The following is a 23559-nucleotide window of genomic DNA, read 5'->3' as shown; positions in this document are numbered from 1 at the left end:
GGTGCAAGGCCTACGCGTACAATTGTCGCTGTGGCGGTCAATATCTGGTTGATGATGACTCAGAGAAACAAAGAGAGCGAGAGCAACAAGAACAACAAGAAGAGTCGAAGGCAAGTGAAATGATTGTGGAGTGCAGTGAATGTTCTTTGGTGATAATTGTGAAATCCGACGACAATCTATAGTGTTATTGTGCATCCAATCCATATGTTTAAGTATGTGTAGGTGTTTTGTAAATAAATATTAAATGCAAAACAAACCTATTATGAAACTGTATTCTTTAAGTTAAAGACAAAGAACAAGTGAGAATTAGACTATCGAGTCTGGTTTTTTTTTATTGTTGGTGCTGTCGTGTTGTTCGCTGCCTTGCCTCTTTAGCGTCATTTTATTGGTTTTTTGAACCCTTTACAGCTCCGATGCCCAAGTTGATACAAATGCAAATACCTATACATATGTATGTAGCTACATGTGTGTGTTTGTTTAAGCATATGCAAAACTGGTTGACTTATTGCATATTTAATGCCCGTCCTTTCCTTTGGCTTGTTTCACCAACAAAATATGATGTAATGTGCTATCTTATGTATGTGTATTACACACATATATATTTTATACATCATTTGGATTGCAGTCAGGGGCAAGCACTCTTTTTATTTTCTCAGCTTTTTATTTCCGTTGTGCAAAAATCGTAAAGCGAAAAAAAATGTCTTTATTTTTTCGGGACGGATTAATGTTGTCTTTATGTCTTTGGCGCGTGTGAATTTGTTTTTTTTTTTATTTAGCGTTTTAAGTGGGTCACAATTAAATTGCCAAGCTGCCGTCTAGGCTAGAGAGTGACACCCCCAACTTCAGACAGCTCACAGTCGCTTTAAAGAAATTTTTTTTGTATCTTATGTGGGTTTGCTGAAAAACATTTTAATAATGAAACGCATATAAAATACGAAACTCTGTACAATATGCAGATCTGATGATGTCAGCAATAGCACAAAATGAAAACACAAATGTATTAAACAGTAGCAGAGGTACATTGTATTGAAAAATCATTTGTTTATAATTATTGCAAAGTGATTTTGCATGGTATGTTTAATTTTGTATTTTTTTTCTATTAATAGTATGGCTGTTGCGCTTGTTGAATGCGTGTGCTTTTTTTATTGATAATTAACGGTATTTGAGCTTTCGTTTTCTTGATTTCCAGCGCCATTAATTACGCCGGTTGGCTTGGAAAACAAAAGCATGATCTACAGACATATTTACATATATATGTTTGTACATATCTGTGTAACTGGATGTGTAAATGTATCTTAAACTTTATCTTGTTGGCATCTTTTGCTTTAATAACCTTTTGACACACAAAAATTGAAACGCTTTAGTACGTTTGCTGTCAATTTCCTGACAACATTTCTCTCGCTCTCTACCTCTTTCCCACTCTCTTTTTGATTTTCAAGAGTTACGTGTTGCTGTTGTTGTGTGTGACACGCGCTAAGACTTTTAGATAGCGCACACTGCGCTACATATGAATGTATGTTTGTATTTATGTATTAAAATGAAGTCTTGCCGGATTTACGGCTCGTCTCTCCTTTGACCATCAAGCACTTTCATTTCGTTTTCACTGCGCATTAACAGACGCTTGAGCAGCTTTAATTGCTCAAGAAAATGGCAGAGGCAGAAGCAGAAAAATACAAAACACCGGCTCAAAAGTAACTACAGTACACAACAGAAAAAAGGCACACACACAAACACTTGCACATGCACACATGTGTATGAATATGCCCAAGCTACACGCACACACACATATGTATGTATTGCGTATATTTAGAAAGTCAAGAAGCTTGCAAAGTTGAAAAATTGTGTGGAAAACTATCTGTGGCAATACGAAATCTCAATAAAAGTAAGATCTTTACGGAGTATAATTCTTTTAATGAATACTTTCATGGATTCAACCTTATGGTTGATTATTCCTTGTTGTCAACTGTCTGTGAGTCACTACAGAGTTATTTACTGTTGCTGCAACAGTTATATCAAAACCACAAAGCAATAATAATCGAACATCATCGAAAGAGTGTGTATAAGTTTTATTTTAACATATTTGTTTTCTGTGCCCACTTGCTAAGTCATAATAAAGTTTTAAGTTTTATGGATTGGATATATTCTCAGTTTACAATAATCATTCCTTCTCTGTTTCGACTAAGGGTAGGATGAATATAGTGGAGGGTGAATTCTTTGGAGCCGCCGCGTTGTTGTGCGTGACTTAGGTTAGGCTACATGAGGTGTTTGAGCATCGCTGGTAGTTCTGATTTCCTCTCTCTCCCTAGGTATTTGGAGTTTGTGTTGTGGTACCAGTGAGCTTCGGAAATGATCCCGAGTGCTTTGTTTTTGCAAATATGAAGTCCGGGAAGCTGTAAGAAGCTTTTCGTCCATTGGCATATCGTCATGCCGCATTTAAATAGTGTAGAGCAGCGGAAGTGTGTATAAGTGAAGTTTATAATACAGTATATATGCATGTCAGCTAAAGTGTTTCTACTGTATCTACAAAAATTTAAAGGTGCCTAATCGCCTATTAGTATCAATAAGCCCACTGGGGCGAGGACTGTTGCTTGACTACGCCTTAGCATTAAAGGTATTATTTTATTCAGACCCGTTGGTCGTTACCAATATTCTGCATCCATCACTTAGTGCATAACTTTAACCTCTGACATGTGGACTATAATATATTATAAAATTGGTCCTTTTTTCGTCCACGCTCTGCGGTCACCACCAGCACTACATGCCCTTGGATTAGACAAAAGGGGAAATCATAGTTTTAAAATATATTGTCCGTCACTGAACCAAGATTAACATCAACCCGTTTAGACTAGCGCAACTCGTCTCAGCTAAAATTTGTGGACAGGTATTCCAAGCAAAAATGTCAGGAGTGTTGTGTGTGTGTGTGTGTGTGTGCAGGTGCTGAACCATGTGAAAAGCTTGGCGGCAAGTAGAGCGGCGCAGCGTGCGTCTTGTTTAAATGTTCTGTTGCCGCTTTTGTGTTTTGTAGAGCAGGCCCAAAGCTATTAACTAACTGTGTTTATGCTTTGTTTTTTTACTTGCAGGCAAGTGCGTGATCTACACGCCCAAAACTACATCAATCTGGCTGGAAGCGCCAATCAATACAAGACTGAAACGCCGTCCGGCAAATTAGCACAGAAAATGGCATCCACTGGCGAGATATGGTTGCAATGGTTCTCCTGCTGTTTCCAGCAGCAGCGCTCCCCCTCGCGACGACCACATCAACGCCTGCGCATTGACCGCTCCATGATCGGTAATCCAACGAATTTTGTACACACTGGCCATATTGGCTCCGCAGATGTCGAGCTGTCCGCCAATCGTCTCAATGCGATATCAACCCAAATGCAGAGCAAGGGCGGCTACGAAACAAACTCCATACACTCACTGCACGTAAGTTGAGACCACTGAGCGGGATATACCACCGCTATTAGTACCCTAGGTTGACTCATCTTTGCCCAATTAAATAAACGAATCACGCATCGTTTGTCTGTACTTAACTTAGCACCTTTGCGCATATGCAAATGTCAATTTAGCAAGGTAACGTTCAATGATGAGAGCATCTTGTGGCTTGCGGTAGAATTGTTTTTATCACTCGTGTGTAAGTCAGTATACAGTTCAAGGGAATCTAAAAAATGGCCAGATACAACACGTTAAGTGTTAAAACTGTCAACGCTTTTTCGATACGCTTTTGCACCTAATAATAAACAACTCTCAATTTGCCATCAGCTAATTGAGAAGCGGCCACTGAGTTCATATATCGATCTCCAAAAAGCGAATCAGATATGTACATATATCAAAATTTTACTGTTACAACAAAGCAAACAACAAAGTTGAGCTGCTAGATGTGCGATAAGCACAACAACAAATTATTAAAATGCGATAAAAGAAATATTTTTGATTTTGCGGCGAGTTCAATGCACTTTGTATTAGACAGCAGTAAGGTGATAGATATAAATACAGACACACATGGACACGAATGCATGTGTTTCTATGTGTATGTATATGTATACTTATAAAATTTCAATTAAAAGCTGTCTGTTTCATGCTATGCAACCATTTACTTAGCCCACAACGCTGATAACATCTGCCCCTTTTGCCGTAACCGTACCAGTTCCGCCCATGTCGCAGCTTTTTATTATTATTTTATAAGTAGTAAACAAAAGCAAGAGCCCAACCCCAGTCCCAGTTTGAATTAAAGCTTGAGCTGTGGCCACGGTCTAGTACATCGCTTAAACTGCTGACAACAACAACTTGGCATGTATTGCATTTAATAAACATTTTCATTTCTTATTTTTTGCAGGCTTGCTGATGCAGGAATACAACAAAATCCAAATGGCTACGACAAATGCATTTGCAATGTGCAATTTTCTTTAAAACAAAAAGCAAAATATATACAAACAACAATAACACTTTTTACACACAATATTCTTTGTGTGTTATCAGTGGACTCTGGAGGGTGCATGACTAATGGGCAACATACATGCTGAGAGCGCCCAGACAGACAATGGAATCCAAGGGATTGGCCAGCTTGTAACTTAGTTATGTGTATTCAGTGCAACCTTAGCTATAAGCCCTAGCCCCAAAAAAGTGTGTGCAACTAGACTAACTAACTATACTGTACTCTATATATAATTGTTCAATAACTTTGTTTGTGTGTGTGTGTGTGTATTTGCCTCTTGTGAGTATTATTAAAATGAAAAATCGCAAAAGCTCTGACCCATATAGCTATTTGTACTTAATGCCAAACGCCGAGTATGGTAATTGGAATAGCTATAGATTAATTTCAATTGCATGCAAACACAAATCAAACATTGCCAGAGAACAACAGAACTGCCTTAATGAGTGTTGAGCATTTTAGAGCACATGCAAAACATTTAACAATGAAAATCAAATCAAACACATACATACATATGGTGTGCCGAAAGATGTGTGACAATTTTACAATGCTAATTTTGCATTTATATAATGTTTTTAACAACAAATTATCATATGTTATGGACAAGAAACTGTCGCACAATCACTTAAAACTAAAAAAAAACTGAATATTGTATAATCTATAAAATTGAATAATTGTTTACAACAAATTTACAAATGTAATCAACTTTTAGATACATGTATATTTATAAACAAAGAATAGAGTTTAAATGTAGAACGTGTACCTTTGTAGTAAAACCCAACTCAAGCTTTCATTCAATTGAATTTCAAACAACCTTTTTGTAGATAAAAAGAAACTATAAACACACACTTAAGAAGCGCAAGAATTGAATGCAGAATATAGACTAATTTGTATAAACAAAATATTTAAGCAATAATTTACGGAAATATACTGATAAATATTTAAAAACATTTTTGATTTTTTATGTTATTTCTCAAAGTTACTTGTTCTTTTATTAAAAAAATTGCTTTTACTATTAAAACAGATTCGCAGGACTAATCATCATTGTCGCTGGCACTGCCACTGCCACTACTGCCACTGCCGCTGCCAGATCCGCTACCCGATCTGCTGCCGCTTTTACGGCTTTCATTGTCGCTACCACTAGCAGCAGCGCCAGCACCTTCTGCTTCGGATTCGCTGTCCGAGTCACGCAAAGCTTTGCTTGCCTTTGCCTTGTTCATTTTCTTGGTACGACGCCCCTCAAAATCTGAGCCTTCATCCTCATCGGTGGAGTAAATGGAAGCCTTTGGCTCATTTTGGGCTCCAGCGCCACCCTTCTTGTAGCGATTCTTAATAGCACTCAGGCTAATGGCATTCTCATCATCGCTGCCATCATCATGCTGATAGGAGGAATTACCTCCACCAGCGTTTGCTTCGCCGGCATTAGCTTTTTTCTTTTTGGGCTGTACCTTATGTTGATGTTGATTGCGCATGGCCATGCGCAGTTTGGCTTCCTCCTCCTTAAGTTGTGAGTAACGATCTGTGGTGGGATCTTTGCCCACTTGTGTAAGAATCTTAATACCACTTGTTTTTGTTGAACGGTCCGCCAAAGACATCGTAATCTTTTTGTGCGTAAATGATTCCGTTGAATGCGGACGAAACGTTAACTTGGTACGAAACACTGACTGGCCCTGCAGACCCGTGCCCTGTCGTATAAACAGATGATTGTGATCACCGACTAAGGGCTGCCGATATGCATCAAAGATTTCATTGCCCAGATGCAAGCTCATGCTGCCATCCGACCAGCGCACAAAACGAGCATTTGACTCGCGCACCATGTCACCCTTATTGTTCATGTACTCGCGCCAGCGAATGGTGTTGCTCACCTTGAGCTTGATACGTTGACGACCCTCCTCGTCCATAGTCTCCTCCTCATCGATTTCATCTTCGTACGTTTCTGGATCGAATGGATGCGTGACCACAGACAAAAAATTGGGTAACTTGATAAAGTGCTGCTCCTTGCCCAAATCTGCCGATATGCGTGGTATTTCCACATCAATGCGTGTTTCCGGCAAAGGCTCTGGTTCATCTTCCTTGGTTGCTATCTGCGTCTGCTTTGGCTGAGCATCTCGTGAACGCGAGCGTGAACGACTACGTGAGCGACTCATTGAGCGGCTACGTGAACGTGATCGGCTACGGCTGCCACTGCGAGAACGTGCTGCACTACCTGATGGTGACTTGGTTGATCCAGCTTGTGGGGTCGCCTCATCATCGTCACTGATGTCATCTGCATCACCAAAAATGTCCGCAGCTGCGGGCGCCTTCTGAGGCTATAACATAGTTGATCAAATGAAATCGTTTAAGTAATACATACATATTAATAAAACATACCGCTTCTTCTTCGTCGCTATCTGAATCAATCAAACGTGATTTTTTGGCTTTTACTGGACTGCCAGCATCGCTGTCGCTCTTGCGTTTCTCACTACCTGAATTGCTTTGACGGCGCTGCTTTTTCTTAGGCACACCGATGTCACTACCTGATCCGGACGCGGAGCCACTTCTACTGCGTGATGTGCGAGCGGAACGTGGTGTGCCCGACTTTGAACGGGAACGCGATTTGGAGGTGCGACTACCGCTTCGACTGCGACTTTTGCTTTTTGAATTAGCGCGCTGATCATCAATCTGCAGATTTGGGGAGTTGGAGCGCGACTCATCATTGCCGCTGCCCTATAGGGAATTACAGGGCTAGCATATTGTTTAAATATCTAAGTATTTCAAAGCTTACACGTGATTTTGGGCGTTTGTTATTTGGCGTTGGGCTGCGAGAACGCGAGCGAACACTTGCTACAGAGCCAGATCGTCGGCTTTGTGCAGAGCCACTGCGTCGACTATGAGCCGATCCTGAGCGTGAGCGTCGACTTCGAGGTGATAATGAGCGACGACTCTGTGGTGAGCCGGACCGAGAACGCGAACCCGAGCCGGAACGATCGCTACCACTCCCCGATTTGCGACTGTGTGGAGATCTTTAAGGGTTAAGGGTGATTTTGTTATGTGCATTTAATTTAATAAGTCAATTTGAAACCTACCCCGGCGCATTGCGCTGCGGTGTGACACTGCGACTACGACTACGACTGCGGCTGCTACTGCGACTGGAGGATGCAGACCCTAAAAGATACAGAATTTTAGAGTACAGCTTCTGATCCATGCATGCATGTGTGTATGTAACTAACCGCTTTCGTTTCCTGAATTTACATCAGCATCGGCCATTTTGTACTACTACTAGCGGTTTGCTGCGTTTGCACCGCAGGCCCAGGTATTGTTAAATTAACGAAAACAAGCTGAGCGTTGGAAAAATTGACCAATCGCACAAAATATTTATGAAAAATGTACTGGTTACAACTTTTTGCAAGAGAAGACGGCAACTCTAAGGTAAAGGTGGAAGGCTATCGATGGCTTTCCACTAGCAAATCGCAGTCGATAGCAGTTTCCCACTTTCGTTTCTTTTCGATAGTAGCTTCTGCAGTTCACTCTATATACAATAAATTAAAACTTGTTTAATATAAGGAATAGAAATTTAAAAGATCGTTAACGTAGTCAAAAATATTGTTTTACATATAACTTTACGAACAACATATAGGATTTTGTTTTAGTCATTGTTCAAAAAATATATACGTATATCGATACCTATCGATTGTTGTAAAATATCGATTGTGCCAACGATCGTTAGCTTAAGCCTCTACTATAAGGCCGCTACGAGCAGTTGAATAAATAATATAACCGGTGACTCCGCACTATTATCTTATTTGAAATTATTCGTGAAATCAAATCATCGTACATTAAATTATTCATAATTAATAATTTCAATCATTGGTAATAATTGTTTACCCGTGCAGCACATTCCAAGCTTTTAAACAAACTTAAGTGCTTTCAAACATAAAATTATCAAATAGTTATTTCCCGCCGCTATTTTTCAATTAACACTTATTCCACCAAATACTTGTTGAAAATATCACAGAGCGCTCGCGGTGGGTCGTTACTTTTGATACTTGTGACTAGTAGCAGTTGAACACATATCGCGCAACTCTAGTTTGTATTCGTGACCGAGGAACAAAAGTTTTTTTTGCGGAAGATTTCTGTGTACATTTTAGCGTTTTTCGGGCGCAAAAAATTGTTTATTGCATTGCCATTGTAACAAATAGGCATTTGCGTAGCTGAAATTAATGCGAATCGAATTGTGCTTGGCGTAAACGGTGCACAAAACGCCAAGCGAATTTACCCCAAATTCGCATTCGGGTGAAATTTCAATGAACTGAGAAAACAAAGACAGAGACACTCACACACACACTGTAAAAGCAGTGCGAGAAGAAGCAGAGGCAACAGCGCAATAGCAAGCAATTATTTACTTATAACAAAAACCGAAATCATTATACATAAACGCAGGCAAAACATTACAAAAAAAGAAGACCAATCGTTAGAAAATAAACGGAATATATTTCAAATCCAAATAAAGTTGTACTTTGTGCCGAAGCGAAGCCAAAATTGTGTAGTTGCCGCAGTGGAAAAGGCAAAAGGAAGGCGCATAAAAAAACCTTCGGTTTCCTTCTCGTGCGCGACGAAGCAAAGTAAAGTTCACCAATACATCGACACAGATACAGACTGTGCGTGCATACAAACACACATATATCGTATACACATATATGTGCAATATATTTAGGGACAACACGGCGCGGAAAAATACCAACTAACCTATCCACACTCCGCACATTTCTCGAGGTCTTCACTTTGCGCATCATCATCATTCACGTCGTTGTCAAAGGCGTCAGTGGCGGCGTGGGAGTTTGTGCGTGTATGTGCTAAAGTGTGTGCGTGTGTTCGTGTATCCTAAATGTGCCGTTGTGTGAGTGCCATTTTATTAGTAACTGTAATCCTGCCTAAAACAAGTGCATAATAAAGCAAACGCCAAACATCGGCATCATTGGTTGAGAGAAAGAGAGAGAGCGAGCTTGGTGTTCAGTGCAAGACCTATTGCGAGTGCCAGAGAGCGAGAGTGAACGGCTTCAGGACGACAGCGGTAGCGTCGTTAGTAACGCCAACCACAACATCCTCTCCCAGTCGCTTTGGAATGTTAAATGCGGTGAAAACAAAACATTCAGTGTATGTTGTTGGTAGCAGCAATAGTCGGCAATCAGATACAGAAACAATAACATTAACAGTGGAAGAAGCAGCAGCATCATCATTATCATCCAACGTTCATTTAGGTAAGGTACCAACTATAGAGGTATATTAACCTTCACTTCTGTTGTTAGTGTTTGTTAAAACTTGCTCAAGGCTAGCGCAATACGAAACCTACGGCATACGGCTAATTGGCCAACGTTTGATTCGGTTTGTTGTAAGCGCGCCAGTGTTGTAAAACGTTTGCTAGTCAGCTGACAACATTACACACACGCACAAGCGATCACTCAAAAGGGGAGAAGCGGCTCGAAACACAAGTGGTTTAATAAGTTTAATAAGAACTTAATGCACTCTTTACAAATTGCCTCAAACAAGACTATGCAGCCATACTCATGGGGCTATCATATATCCTTTTTATTTATTATTATTTATTATTATTACCATGAATTGAATTAAATATTACGAAACTAATATTTTTGCGCATTAAGTGTATGTTAACAGTGTGATTATTACGTTTCAACTACTGATTAGCCCTTACTGATGTTGTTTGTAAACCTTGAATTACGTAAATTTCCAGCGACCTTGCCTTTATCGGGGTCGCAAATTAATTAAATTGAATTAAACAAAGCGCAATTCAATTCAGTTTATTTACTTGTTTTTACAAGCATATGTTTGTCTGTTTGGAAATGAGCTTGTGCAGTTAGTTTGTTATCACATACCATATATGCTTGCTCTCTCTCTTATCGTTATGAGTCAACCTCTGTCTACCGCGAAATTTTAGATTTCGGCTTATAGTCCGGTTTCGCATGCTTTGTTGTTGGCCAAATCAGCTTTGTTTGTGCGCGCCAAAATACTTGACTGCAACACAGGGGACACAGTTTTAATCCACTATTGCATTGAATTTTGGCAGCATAAAGATCAATTAAATATATAATGATAGTCGAGTAATTAATATTAATTTACATAAATATATAGTCTTATACACATTACATATATACATTTGATTTTATCTGTTTATATAGATTATGGCGAATTTAAATTTTCAACAACCTCCGAGGAGCATAGCAAATGCGGCATTAACTGGCCGAACGACAGGCGGATTTGGTGGTAGCAGCATGTCCGGCCATGTAACACCCACGTCGGGCATGTTCCAAACCGGTAAGTCATAAATGAATATGCATGCATGTGTTTGTCATGATAACATAATTAATCTTTGTTTATTTACATGTGCGTTGGCATAGATTTTGCCAGCTCTTATCAAGGCGCCGCAAATTATGGGCAACAAACGCAACAGCCGCCTCAGTTATCGCCAAATCGCAATGCACAGTTATCGGTCGGAGGACCGGCGTTGTCGAGTGGAAATCGAAATGCGAATCTGTTTGGCCAGCGATCGTTCATGGAGCGTCGAGCTATGCAGGGTTTGGGCAGCGGTCCTATGGTGAGTATTGCCAAAAGCTACGATGAAAACAACACCTTATTCGCACGCTATATGTATATGCTAACTTTCTTACTCTCTGTTGTATTTGCAGTCGAACATGGGTAACTTTATGCAGTCCGGTCGCGGCGGCTATGGAACGGGCGGTGGAGGTGGTCCGTTAAATAACTTTCATGTATTCGGTGGCGGCAGTGGCGCTGACTCAACACCAGCGTTGCTCGATCCCACGGAGTTTCCATCGCTGACAAATGCGCGCGGTCAGAACGATCAAACACTGCCCCAATCGAATACCCTCCAGCCGCCGGGGAGCAAACCCTACGGTAATTTCTTTACCTCTTGTGAGTTCAAATTAAAAATCCACTTTTTTTAATTTAATTTCTGTTTACGTTTACAATATTCAAATTGGTTTTGGTCATGCAAATGCATACGTACATACTTATTATTGCTGGCCCATATAATTGTGCTAAGCTTTTTGCTTGTGCTGATAATTAATAATTTAGTTGTTGGTGTTGCTTAGTATTAATTAACAATTAACTTAAATATAATTTTTAATAATTATGTCCTTAAATTTACTTAATATATATATCCATATGTATATCAACATATGTAGCTTGTAGTTGTATAATTTAAACAACTTTACTTATGGTCCTGGCACGTATTTTCAGTTGGCATGGTGAAGCAGCCGACGTCTGAACAATCAGAGTTCACGATGTCAAATGAGGATTTTCCTGCGTTACCGGGCACTCAGAATTCTGATGGCACAACGAACGCGATAGGCAGCAGCAGCGGTGTGGGTGGATCTGCTAGCGGTGGCGGCATCACAGACAACAATCTGGATGGCACGGAAAAAGCAATGAATTCGATTGTGGTTAGTGGCAGCTCGAGCAATGTGGGTGGTAATGGTCTCGGCGCTGTGGGCAGCGGTCTTAGCGGCTCAGGCGGCAGTAGTGGTTCGAGTGGAGCTGTCAGTTCAACACATGTAGGATTAGGAGTCGCTAGTGGTAGTGTCAACAATGTGCCCGGCAGCAATGCAATGATGGGCGTCGGCGGTGGTCTCGGCAGCAGTGGACCGGGTGGTGATCATCCAAACGATAATTCCAGCAATGATAAACTTGTGAAGACCGGCGTACAAACATCGCCAGATGGTAATTTCAGTGGTTAAAAGTCAAAGACTTACAACTTTTTCAAAAATGTATATTTGGCTTATAGGCAAGGTCACAAACATACCAGCAAGCATGGTGAACAATCAGTTTGGCATGGTGGGACTGCTGACGTTCATACGGGCAGCAGATTCAGATCCGAATCTTGTTGCGTTATCGCTGGGAACGGACCTCACGGCCCTCGGCCTGAATCTGAATTCACAAGAGAGTTTGCATCCAACATTCGCTGGACCGTTCGTAGATCAGCCCTGCAGGTAAGAATTTATTATTGCTGTTATTTACTATTAATGTTAATCACACCATAATTTTTTCTTATAGAGCACAAGACGTTGAGTTTAACGTGCCACCCGAATATCTGATCAATTTTGCGATTAGAGATAAGCTCACAGCGCCGGTACTGAAAAAGCTGCAAGAAGACCTGCTCTTTTTCCTATTTTACACGAATATCGGTGATAGAATGCAATTAATGGCAGCTGCTGAATTGTAAGCTCATTTTTCAATCACACCCAATGTTTTCTTTCAACTCAGTTTTTGCTTATAGGCATAGTCGCGAATGGCGGTATCACGTGGAGGAGAAAATTTGGATTACTCGAATTCCTGGCATTAATCAATATGAAAAAAATGGTACAAAAGAGCGTGGCACCTTCTATTACTTTGATGCGCAAAGTTGGAAACGTTTGTCTAAAGTTTTCCAAATAGATGCCGAGAAATTAGATAAATGTCCCAATATAAGTGCGTTTATGAATGGACAGTCTGTATAATAATAATAAAAACGAAAAAAATTAAAAAAGCAAAAGAAATTCTGAGCGTTTTTTGTATACATATATACATTTTTATAGGTATATATTTGTTGACCAAAACGGATTTTTATTAAAGTGCTATTTCCGGTGGTAAAATTATTAATTTGAAAGTAACGGATTTCGTCAAAAAATTGCAGCACCGTTCTAATCTTGCCGATAATATTCTGAGACATCGTTAAGCCTCCACATTTTAGGACTGCCACCTTTTGATTTTTGCTAAATCCTTGACCGTCATAGTTTGCCCTTTAAAGTAAATCTGACTTAATTATTTTTGAATAAGCAGCATATTTTTTATTAAAGTACTTTAAATTGAAAGTTGCTTTCCGAACATTTTTAATGTTATTCAACTAACTTGTCCTGGTTTTTGTCAGAAAGTTGTCGATAAGTTGTTGACGATAAATTTTGTTTGCATCCCTGTATAGATGAATTTAGAAAAGCAGTGGGTAGTTGTTTGAATTGTTGTAATTTGCGCATTAAATATTAATTAATATTAATTAATTAAATATCTCGACACTCAATCATTTCACGATTCAGTGAGTTTATTTTGTTTAAAGATTTAGCTTAAGTTTCAGAAAGACTGAACCACGCACTGTTTGTGGAAGGTAATGGGAGCGCATCCAAACAAACAAAGCGCCTGCGCGAGAGACTTCAATTTAAATTGATTGTAATTAATAATAATTTGTTGAAAGAAGCTTAAGATGAACACGCCGGGTGTCAGCCTTTTTCAAGGCGCTGATACACTCAAGATTAATTCGACGTTGGAACGCCAGGAAGAAGAAGAAGCACTGCAGGATCAGAAGCGGCGTGAAGCAGAGGTGTGTATTGGTATTTGTGTCAAAGTGACACTTCAATTTATTGCATTTTCATTTTTCATAGTTGGGAAATTTGCTAGAAAATGCTTTCGATGATTTGGATGACGACGATGAGAGTACAATTGACTCGACAACAACTTTTCCATCGAATTTACTGCCCACTCATCCACTACCATTATTAGCAACATTATCCACGCAGCAAGAAAACCAGCCAGAGTACGCCAGTGAAATGCATAAACTGAAAATGATGCTAGAATCCAAAACGCATGAGCTGAGCAATGTCAAACAAGTGGCCACAGATGCGCATAAGAAAATCGATGAGTACCAGAAGCGTTTGACTATCACACAGGCAGAGTTGGAGCGAGCACTGCGCGAAAAACAACACACACACGAATTGTTGGTAGATAGTAAAGAGAAATGCTCTCATCTCGATAATAATATTGACAAACTACGAGCCGAGAAGAAAGCGCTGGAGACAGAAAATACGCAGCTTGTGGGCAAATTGGAGACGACACACACCTTGCTTGCCGATACTCAGCGAAAGTATGAAATGGTAGAACGCGATGCACATCGGCGTGATGATCGTAACGCGGACTTACGTCTCAAGCAGATAGAGGAACATCATCGTGCCCAAACAGAGCTAATGCAGCAGCAGCTGAATCAGGTGACAGATCAATTGGATAAAAAGAAACAGGAGCTTGATCAAATGCATATGCGTTACAATGCCTTGCAGTCCAGCCATGAGTCGATGCTGATGGACAAAGCGTCAAAAATCAATGAGCTTAACGAGGCGCTGGACTTGGCGCAGCGTCAATGTAATCAGCTGGCTGCTAAGCCCAACTACGAGGCGGAGTACACGCATCAGCAGCAGTGTATAGCCGATTTGCGTGCCCAGGTGGCCAGCATGGAACAGACCATTAAACAGCTTACGGAGCGTGTGAATGGCACAACAGCTGAACTGGATCACATGGACACGCTGTTGCTGCAGCATCAAACAGATATTGAGTCGCCCAATCGTTTGCCTTCCCGTCTAATGGGTAGCACGCCTTTGAGCACTGTTGATCGCATGGGACACATTAAACAGGAACTCTACCGCGCGCTGGGAAACTTAAAAAACAAACGTGAGGAGGTGCGTAAGCTTGAGAAGCAGTTGGATGATCGCAGTGCTGAGTTGCGACAGCTGCGAGATGAAGAGAACAAAACCCTGGTGCAGGTAGCCACGCTAAAGGAGGACAAGTTGCGATTGGAGAGTCGCATTAAGTTGCTGCAAGATCAATTGGATGATCGGAATCACAGCTCAACGCTCAATGTGTCCAAGCTACAAAGCGAGTTGGATGCGCTCGAGTTAGAGCGCGATGAACTGCGCAGGCAGACGGCAACACAGAACGAGACGCGCGTCAACCTCGAAGTACAATTGAAGCATTTGCAGGTAGATTTGGATAAACTGAGACAAGCGCATGACGATTTGAGGCATAGGCACGAACAGCTGCAAGCGGACAATTGTCATGCCAACGGAGACAACGTGCATCTGGAACTGGAACGGCACAAGATACTTTTAAAAGATGCGCAAGGCGAAGTGGATCGCATAAAGAAACTTTACACAGATATAGCCACCGAGAAGGAAGCGCTGGGCTATCAGCTGCGTAAGCTGACCGAAACTGACAGCCTTAAGGAGTTGCAGGAACAGCGTCAGCAGCTGGCACAGCTGCAGCGCAATGTGCAGCTGGCCGAGCTTAAGTCACAGGAGCTTAGTAAGATACTTGACACAGAGAAGACACGCCACGAGCGAGAGCTGCAGACTATACGCGAAAAATGGGAGCGTGAGAAGCACGAAGAAGTGGTCAAGGCGGCTAAGGAGAGCTCTAGCAACTGTAGCAAATGCATTGATCAGCTGGCAGAGATTACCAAGGTAAGCTCGAAATCCTAAATTTTATAATTTTGTGAATTCCAAAAGTCAATTGCTTTTTCTGTCTTCTTCTGTTTGATACAAGAAGTAAACAATAAATAAATAAAATTAATTTAAATTATTTGACAGATTGAGATACAAATGTTAAAGCTGCAGAATGTGAACTCGTTGCAAACGAATGAGCTGAAGGAGATAACACAACAATTGGAGCAGTCCAAGATGTTACAACAGCAGATGGACCTGAAGGTGAAACAGGGACTTGAACAACAGCACCAGATAACGGAACTCAAAGCCAAACTGGAGCAATATCAGCAGCAACTCAAGCGAGAGGCAGCTGATGCTACCGATGCAGCCACATTACCAAGCGCATCACCTACTTCACCCGAGATGACACAGGCGCGCGTCAAGAGTATAGAGCAGCGTGTGCGTGATGAGATGGCTAAATTATTTGCCGTTGAGTTAAAGCGCTTTACCACACGCCTGCAACAATCAGAAGAGAAGTGTCTATGCCTGCAGCGGGAATATCAATTGGTTTGCCGTGATCTACATCAACGCCAGACTGAAGTTGAGCTGCTGAAGCAAACAATACTAGCAGAGCGTGAAGAAATGCAAGAGATGCTAGTAGATAAGGATGATAAGCAAAAACAGATGCTCCAGAAGTGCCGCAATGAGCTACAGGCAAAGAATCAACGCATTTCCGACTTGTTGCGTGAACTGGATGAGCAGCATGCAAGCATCGAGTCAGAGCGTCACTCAATGAAAACCGTTATGGCCGAATGGGACAAGCAAAAGCAATCTATTGAGCAAGTGGAACAGCATTGGCGTGCACAATTGGAGCAACAGCGTGAAGCACACGAAGAAGCTTCAAGAGCTTTACAGCAACGTTACCTCAGCGCAAAACGTACAGCGCACAACTACAAGATGTACGCTGAGGATAAAGAGGCACATATGAAGCGTGAATATGAACGTATCAAAGTAGAATATCAGACATCAATTACGAAAATCGAAGCTACCATGAATCAGCATCTGCAGAGTAAAAGCCGCGAACAACAACCGCGCCAGCGTAAGCAACAGAACAAAGAGAACCAACCTAGCAATAAATAAAAAACTAATAATCATTTAGTTCATTGTTAATGTGCACTTTTTAAATGGTAATTGTTTATTATTTATAAATAAATTTACATTCCGACGACTACGCGAGTAGACTTACTGAACTTTGACCAGCAGAGCTCTAATATTTCAAAGAATTTATCTATGTCATTCCGAGTAACGCCCAAAGCTGCTGCTACAGTCAAATACGGCAGCTTCAGATCATCACGATGCGATCCAAAATCTGTTTAAAAATAATTTTTTTTAGTTTGTAGATACGTTTGCTAACACACAGCCGTTGAATTACCCTTGAATACATAGCCATCAATTGATTTAGTCTGGCCAACGGGTATTACACGTACGCCGGAAACGCCGCGCGTATGCAGCATAGCACCCAGCTCAGTTACACCAGCTCCCAAGGTTCCCAGAGTAAGCGCCAAGGATATACTGTTGTTTTCACACTGTGGAACACATTCTCCGTGTGCGACAGCAAACTGCAGAAGGTGATGCTTGAGATAATCAAAATTTTCTTTACGCTGCCGTAGTAAATTTTGATAACCACCTCGTCCCAATGAGAGCAGTGTCATGAATACATCTAGCGTTTGAGAGCTGCTTGCGCGACCAGCATAGCTGCTGGCCAAATTCTGTAGCGACTGATCATCAGCGCTGGCCACTATAGCACCGCCAACAGGCACAAGCAAATTTTTATCCGTACTTTGTACGAAGTAATCAATGCGTCCTTTTCGGTTTGCAAGCTCTAGATTACTTATAATTTCCATGCATTGCAACCCATAGGCATTGTTTACCAGGTGGGGTAATGCGAATCGCTTGGCAAGTTTTGCCACCTCGATTATGTTGTCGCTATTGCGTGGTGCGAAGCAGCTGGTGGTGCTGTACAGGCATACTATATTATCAGCGCCTAGTGCAATGATTTGCTCCTCGAATTTATGTATATTTGTATCTAGAGCTTCCGCCGCCGATGAAGCTTTGCCAGTTATAATCACAGGCTGCAATCCAGCAGCAATAATAGCCTTAAAGCAGGATTTTTGATCAATTCGGGACCAAAGCACATATTTAGCGGCAGGTCGACTTTTGCGCAACGCTTGCAGGCATAATGTTAGCGTCATACCCGTGGCCAAGGGCACCAAGAAGCAACCAGCACAACTGGTCACACCTAGCGTCCGTATAAGGTCGAGCAACAACGCATTTGTAAGATTGGAGAGCAATGTTGAGCCGGCAGCCTTGGGCTGTGCTTCCAATAGATCACCTGATCTTCCTATGCCATGGCCAAAATTATAATGACGACGTGCAACAAGCTCTGTATGTTTAAAGAGAGACACTAATTAGTGGAAGGTACAATGTATTTTTAATTAATTTTTATTTACTGCAGACAACGCGTGCCTCTCGTTCCCCTAGACCAACATTATGTGGAAAATTGTTGCTATCCAAAGCAGCTAGCTGATGAACTAGCTCCTCAATATACTCATCTCGCCAACCTTCCTCTGGTAACTTGCGCTGCAAATGTTGATTGTAATGTAAGCACACTCTTATCTTTCATCTATAAAGCTATGCACACCTGTTTGCATATTTGCTATTGCTAGTTTTCTTTTCTGTCAATTTACCTTTTCGAGCAATTCTTTAAAATTACGTTGCTTGTATTTTTGAGCTGCTAGACCCAACTGCAAATAATTGCCGGGAACCAATTTTTGTGGTATATTTATATTTGAGCCATTGGAAAACATTTTATGCCCGCCAACTGATTACTTTTTGTTAAGATTATGGATGACACTCAATATTTAAGTTTATTGACAATGTGTTGTCCTCATACTTAATCTATAAGTTAGAACTAAAATAGTTAGAAATAAAAATATATTTATAAACACTTCTGTATAGTATGTACAAAATTAATATATAATATTTTTATTTACAATATAGATTCATTCATTTTCGCCACTGTCAACCCACGTAAAACTCTTTGTTATCGATAACAATAGTATAGAGGGCATCAGAACTGTAGCGTCCCACCTTCGTATTTAAAAATTTGTTTTAAATTAAGTTGTATGTGAGACGATTTAAACATGTAAGTATTGCTTTAATATGTATCTCAAATTTCACTTTAACCAAATTTACTGTGTTTTGTGCGCATTACAGGGCAAGAGATGGGGAAAACTCATTGGATGAATTGGACGACATTTTAAACGCCACCGAAACCGATGATGATAGACTGGCTGCGTTTTTGAAGATAAAAGCCGCTAGGCCGCAGTCCAAGCCCAATGCACTTTTTGCACTGGACAACTTGGAAGTTTCGATTGACCCCGACATAGAATTGGTCAAATTGCCCTCAAAACCACAGCAGCAAAAACAAAATTCTGCGAAGAATAAAAATTTTGCAGTCCCGTCGCAGCCACAACTAGAAGAGAAAACATCGCCATTACGTGAGAATGTACCGCGACATCGTTCACTTAGCACTTCACCAGTTTTAGCTCCCAGATCGCCGGGTGCAGCCTCGAGGCGCAGTGGTGGCGTGCCTGGCTCTGACCGGTTACGCCGTGCGGCTATTGGGCGACGCTCGTTATCTTGTGGCCAACGTAATTTAACGTTGGAGTTTAATAATTTGAGAGATTCTCAGTTTGTATGTTTTTATGTTTGCTCATAATTTATTGGCTAATGTTGATTAATATTTTAGCTGCCGACTGTGAGTAGCACGCCGTCTATGGACAGAAACAAAGATGAATGTCAGCAAGGGGAAGAGCAATCGTTTACTGTATTAAAAACATCACAAAAAGAAGCTGACGCATTGGCGAATTATGAGAAATTACAAAACAGCTTTGAAATAATTGTCACGCAGCTGGACCGGTCCAAAATTTCAAGAACACCAATAACACCAGTGCAAGCAAAACACAATGAAAACGATAGTCAGCCTTTCTGTTTTCAACCTCGCGTGCGTTTAAAGCGCACGCCATTAAGAATTAATCAGCAAATTTTGGCGCCTGAAACACCCAAGCAAATAATGTCACAATCAGTGCCACAAACGGAGGAACTTGTGCCCGAGACACAGCCAGAAGATGAGCAGCAGGTTAAAGTTACGCCTACGAGAGAAGCGCGGGCGCTTGCAATACAGAAGTCTGGGCCAGAAGCAGAAGAATTTATTCCCGAGACACAGACAAAAGTTGTGCAGCAAGATAAAGTAACGCCTGTCAAACCAGCGCAAGCAACAAACACCGCAAAATCAACTGCAGAACTTGTTAGTCGTAGCATACAGACCACTAAAAACTCAAACCATGCAATAATGATTGATCTTACCCTAGACGACAACGATGGTGATGATAAGTGGGAGAGCAGTACAGTAGCATTGGATTTGGCTCCTGTGGGTGGCAACACAACAAGACAACGTCGTGTGCGCCAGCATATGCAGCGTATAGAAGACTCTGACGATGACGATGACAAAGAACAATTGCTCGACTTGCATCGTACGGGTTTGAGAGAAACTTGCAATCAAGGGAAAAAGCTTTCGGCAAAAATACCGCTCAATAAGCCCTCAATGGCAGCCATCAATGGTGAAAAGTTCGCCGAAGAGCTGACGCGTATGAGTAACTATGAGATTCTAGATTTACGCAAACGTAATTCCCTAGGTTTGCTACTTGAATTAAATCATGAGAAGTTCGAAGTGGAGCAAAGCATACAATGGGAAATATTGCGTCGTAATCTAAAAGGGGATGCTGCTGGCCTACCCCCAACTCTAAGAACACTGACTGTTAGTGAAACTACGACAACTACTAGAAATGAGTCAATAATACAATCAACGCCTGCGCCACCACCAGATGGCTATAGAGACAGTTTAGTAGTCGCAGATCCAGCTTCGCACACAACAGTACAGCTGCAGAGCTCACCTCCAGCTGGTTTTAAGGATACTTTAGTACATGATGAAGTGATATCACAAGACTTTCCAACGAAAATGCAAAAACCGGCAAAGCTGCGTAACTCACGGTCTAAAAGTCGAGGCGTACCCATGGTAAGTGCCATTCAATAATTTGTTGCAGTACACTTTTAACTGAATTTACTTAGACAGAGGAGCTCAAGTCGTACATCGAATTATCTGAGACCATAGATCATCGTGTACGCTCAAAATCAGGCAGTAACGGGCAAAAGCGCTCCTTGTACACAAAAGGCAACTCAGATGGCGAGGAATCTCCGTCACCAGAAAAAAAAGCACGCCCCAGTCGTATACAAATAATGTCATCTCCACAAAAACAAAATGAGGAAGAAAACATACGAATTTTATCACCTCCTCCACCGGTCTTACACAGCAGCAGGGATATCGAAGACATACGCATTGTATCACCTCCGCCAGCTTCTGTACGCTACTCACAATCTTCACCTCAGATGGAAACAACGCAACACATAGAACGGGTTGAGACTCTAACGGTACTGCAAATTAATGAGCCGCCGAGTAACGAAATTGATGAGCGCACGGCACCTACTACGTATATGGAAGAGTTGCGCGTGCAATCACCTACACCTCAAATGCCGTCATTGGCACCATCAGCTGTAGAGCAAAGTACTTCAGACGACCAGCCCAGCACAAGTCGTGCCGCACGTAAAGCGCTGCAGTTGAGTCTGAGTATGAAAATCGCTGAAAAGCAAAGTAAGCGGGAAAAGCAAAGACATAAAAGCGATGATACATTCAAAAAGCCTACTGGCCCAGCACCGCGTTCGAAGAGTAGAATGAAAAATGAGTTGAGAAGACTACAGAATACCTTAGTGAACCGACGGCAGTTGGAGCAACCTAAAGAGACAGAATTAACTGCTGATCATGAAACAAGTAAGACTTTAGAAATTTAAATAGAAAGTTATTTTAATCAAAAGGGTTGTGAATAGATCAAATACTTTTTAGATATCTGTCACAATGCATCAAATTAATTAAGGTATCAATTTCATTTATGGGGACTAACTTGTGCAAGTATTTCGTCTTATAACGCTAATATTGTTTGTATCTGTCCGGCACAGCTGATATCCGTCGATCTAAACGCGGACAAGTACCACTCCGTAATGATTTTTGCCACACGTTTGCCGATCCCTTTAATTATATGTTCGGATCTAATGGAAGTCTTGGATCATCAATCAGCAGTCGTAAAAGTCGTCCAGTTGTAAATAAACCTGAGGCTGTGAACAATAAACAGTCAATTTTCAGCAGCACACCCCGCACTGATGTGCCGAGCGACACCAGCACAAATCTGAAGCGCAAGCGTGAACAGCAGGATCCCCAGTCAAAGCATTTGAATATAGTAAACAATTTTTCTGGTATGTCAGGAATATCGGAGCTGAGCCAAATAGCAGAGGAAATGGAGCATCAGGAAGAGAAAGAAATTGATCAGCCGAAATTACAAAAGGCGCATTCAGGCAAAACAAACGAAGATAAGAAAAGAAAGAAAGAAAAGAAAAAAAAAATTGTCTTACCTGAGCCGCCAATGAAATATTCCTTTATTGAGCCTGGACCAGTAGCTGAAGCAGAAATAGAACCAGAACCAGAAAAAGAAGCAGAAATCGAAGTTGAAATACAGCCAGAAATAGAATCTGAACCTGTTCCAGTAACAATAACAAGCCAAAATACGGTTGATCAGGCGTATTCGTGGTTGGATCATGTGCGAGGCGTTACCGACATGCCAACGAGTTCAAACGCGGATATGCCAAATCCAAGCAATGAATCGATGCTCATCTGTATGTAACTAAGTATTCAAATGGAAATATGCATATTAATCAACCTACATTTTGTTTGCAGCTACCGTGCAGCAATTGGAGTTTTCTAATGTGGATGGCATTGACTATGGATTTTATACAACGGAGGATAAATGTTGTATAGGATATATACGCTTTAAGCCGCTGCAAGAACGTGGAGTTAAGCGCAATAAAACGCATACTTTGGTAAGTGACATTTTTAATCTTTTTAATTAAATATATTAAATCAATATTTACATGATTTCATTAATAGCGATTTGTGGCAATGTACGGAGAATTTGACATTATCATAATAAATGGCAAAACGAGCGAATCGCAAACTCACCAACTATATTGTGGAGACTTAATAGAGATATTTGCTGGAACACGTTTTAACATTATAAACCGTTTAAATACAAACAGTTTAATAATGGTTAATCGCAAATAATTGATGACAGAACGTTGACGGTTCGATTTATTTTCTTATATTTTACATACATATACTCAATCGTTTAAAGAATTTCTTATATTTGTTTATATCAAATAATAAGATAATTTGCTATGTTTTAAGAAAATTTTTTGGATTATGGTATACAAATTTTTGTTAATCATCGAAACAGCTGGAAGTTTGTTTTGATTTAATGTTAAGGTAAACAGTTTAGTTTTTTTGTAAGCTATATATTGTTATATCGTTGAAAAATAAAAATAAATCAATGAAGAAAGTTTTAATTTGTAATCCATAAAAATGTAAATTGATGTGGTTTGATGACATTATCTACTATGTTGCCTTATCTGAGCTGCTTACAATCTCAAGTTCATTCAATTTCCACTTCCTTCCATTTTACTAGCTGTATATGTGTTTTTTTCTTTATGCGTGTGCGTGTGTGTGTGTCGCTTAACTGAAAACTTCAAAAGCAAAACGCAAACAAGCAAAAGGCACAAACAACAGGCTTCTGCACAGTGCCTTCAGTTTGCATGGCATGCAACTTTTTAACACATTTTGCACGTTTATTTTGTATTTTCTGTAGCAATGTTTTAAAAGTACAAACACAATCTAGA

General features: G+C 40.7%; 6 protein-coding genes across 11 annotated transcripts; 4 read left to right on the top strand and 2 right to left on the bottom strand.

The window, feature by feature from the left end:
* Positions 1-3084: 3084 nt before the first annotated feature.
* On the top strand, positions 3085-5082 carry LOC108604830 (CDC42 small effector protein homolog). The gene is made up of 2 exons (XM_017994444.1): positions 3085-3426; positions 4337-5082. The coding sequence occupies exons 1-2, from the start codon at positions 3178-3180 to the stop codon at positions 4343-4345; spliced, it is 258 nt and encodes an 85-aa protein (XP_017849933.1). The 5' UTR covers positions 3085-3177; the 3' UTR covers positions 4346-5082.
* Positions 5083-5403: 321 nt separating this feature from the next.
* LOC108603192 (another transcription unit protein) lies at positions 5404-7844 on the bottom strand. The gene is made up of 5 exons (XM_017991769.1): positions 7642-7844; positions 7498-7576; positions 7197-7434; positions 6803-7138; positions 5404-6741 (listed from the first exon to the last, which is right to left on the bottom strand). Exons 1-5 carry the CDS (start codon positions 7676-7678, stop codon positions 5467-5469), a joined length of 1965 nt encoding a protein of 654 aa, XP_017847258.1. The 5' UTR covers positions 7679-7844; the 3' UTR covers positions 5404-5466.
* A 670-nt stretch (positions 7845-8514) lies between these two features.
* Positions 8515-12967, top strand: LOC108603193 (regulator of gene activity). 2 transcript variants are annotated; one of them, XM_033294151.1, is made up of 8 exons: positions 8515-9669; positions 10606-10741; positions 10825-11021; positions 11113-11338; positions 11684-12163; positions 12228-12432; positions 12497-12661; positions 12720-12967. In XM_033294151.1, exons 2-8 carry the CDS (start codon positions 10609-10611, stop codon positions 12937-12939), a joined length of 1626 nt encoding a protein of 541 aa, XP_033150042.1. In that variant the 5' UTR covers positions 8515-9669; positions 10606-10608; the 3' UTR covers positions 12940-12967. The 2 variants fall into 2 exon arrangements, with proteins under 2 accessions (XP_033150042.1, XP_017847260.1); XM_017991771.2 differs by having other exon boundaries at positions 11113-11356.
* A 532-nt stretch (positions 12968-13499) lies between these two features.
* LOC108603191 (restin homolog) lies at positions 13500-16889 on the top strand. Its single transcript, XM_017991768.1, has 3 exons — positions 13500-13793; positions 13855-15699; positions 15826-16889. The coding sequence occupies exons 1-3, from the start codon at positions 13677-13679 to the stop codon at positions 16798-16800; spliced, it is 2937 nt and encodes a 978-aa protein (XP_017847257.1). The 5' UTR covers positions 13500-13676; the 3' UTR covers positions 16801-16889.
* LOC108603194 (O-phosphoseryl-tRNA(Sec) selenium transferase) lies at positions 16785-18555 on the bottom strand. The gene is made up of 4 exons (XM_017991773.1): positions 18408-18555; positions 18171-18300; positions 17093-18103; positions 16785-17029 (listed from the first exon to the last, which is right to left on the bottom strand). Exons 1-4 carry the CDS (start codon positions 18525-18527, stop codon positions 16875-16877), a joined length of 1416 nt encoding a protein of 471 aa, XP_017847262.1. The 5' UTR covers positions 18528-18555; the 3' UTR covers positions 16785-16874.
* Positions 18556-18786: 231 nt separating this feature from the next.
* Positions 18787-23005, top strand: LOC108603190. 5 transcript variants are annotated; one of them, XM_017991761.1, is made up of 7 exons: positions 18787-18865; positions 18937-19417; positions 19472-20797; positions 20851-21607; positions 21793-22503; positions 22565-22707; positions 22775-23005. In XM_017991761.1, coding segments are annotated over exons 1-7 (3594 nt in total). In that variant the 5' UTR covers positions 18787-18863; the 3' UTR covers positions 22949-23005. The 5 variants fall into 5 exon arrangements, with proteins under 5 accessions (XP_017847250.1, XP_017847251.1, XP_017847256.1 ...); XM_017991762.1 differs by lacking the exons at positions 22565-22707; positions 22775-23005 and adding an exon at positions 21664-21710 and having other exon boundaries at positions 21793-22037; XM_017991767.1 differs by lacking the exons at positions 22565-22707; positions 22775-23005 and adding an exon at positions 21680-21710 and having other exon boundaries at positions 21793-21877.
* Positions 23006-23559: the final 554 nt, after the last annotated feature.

Source organism: Drosophila busckii, chromosome 3R (assembly GCF_011750605.1).
Source record: "Drosophila busckii strain San Diego stock center, stock number 13000-0081.31 chromosome 3R, ASM1175060v1, whole genome shotgun sequence".
Taxonomy (NCBI): Eukaryota; Metazoa; Arthropoda; class Insecta; order Diptera; family Drosophilidae; genus Drosophila; species Drosophila busckii.
This window is presented reverse-complemented; position numbering and strand designations above follow the sequence as displayed.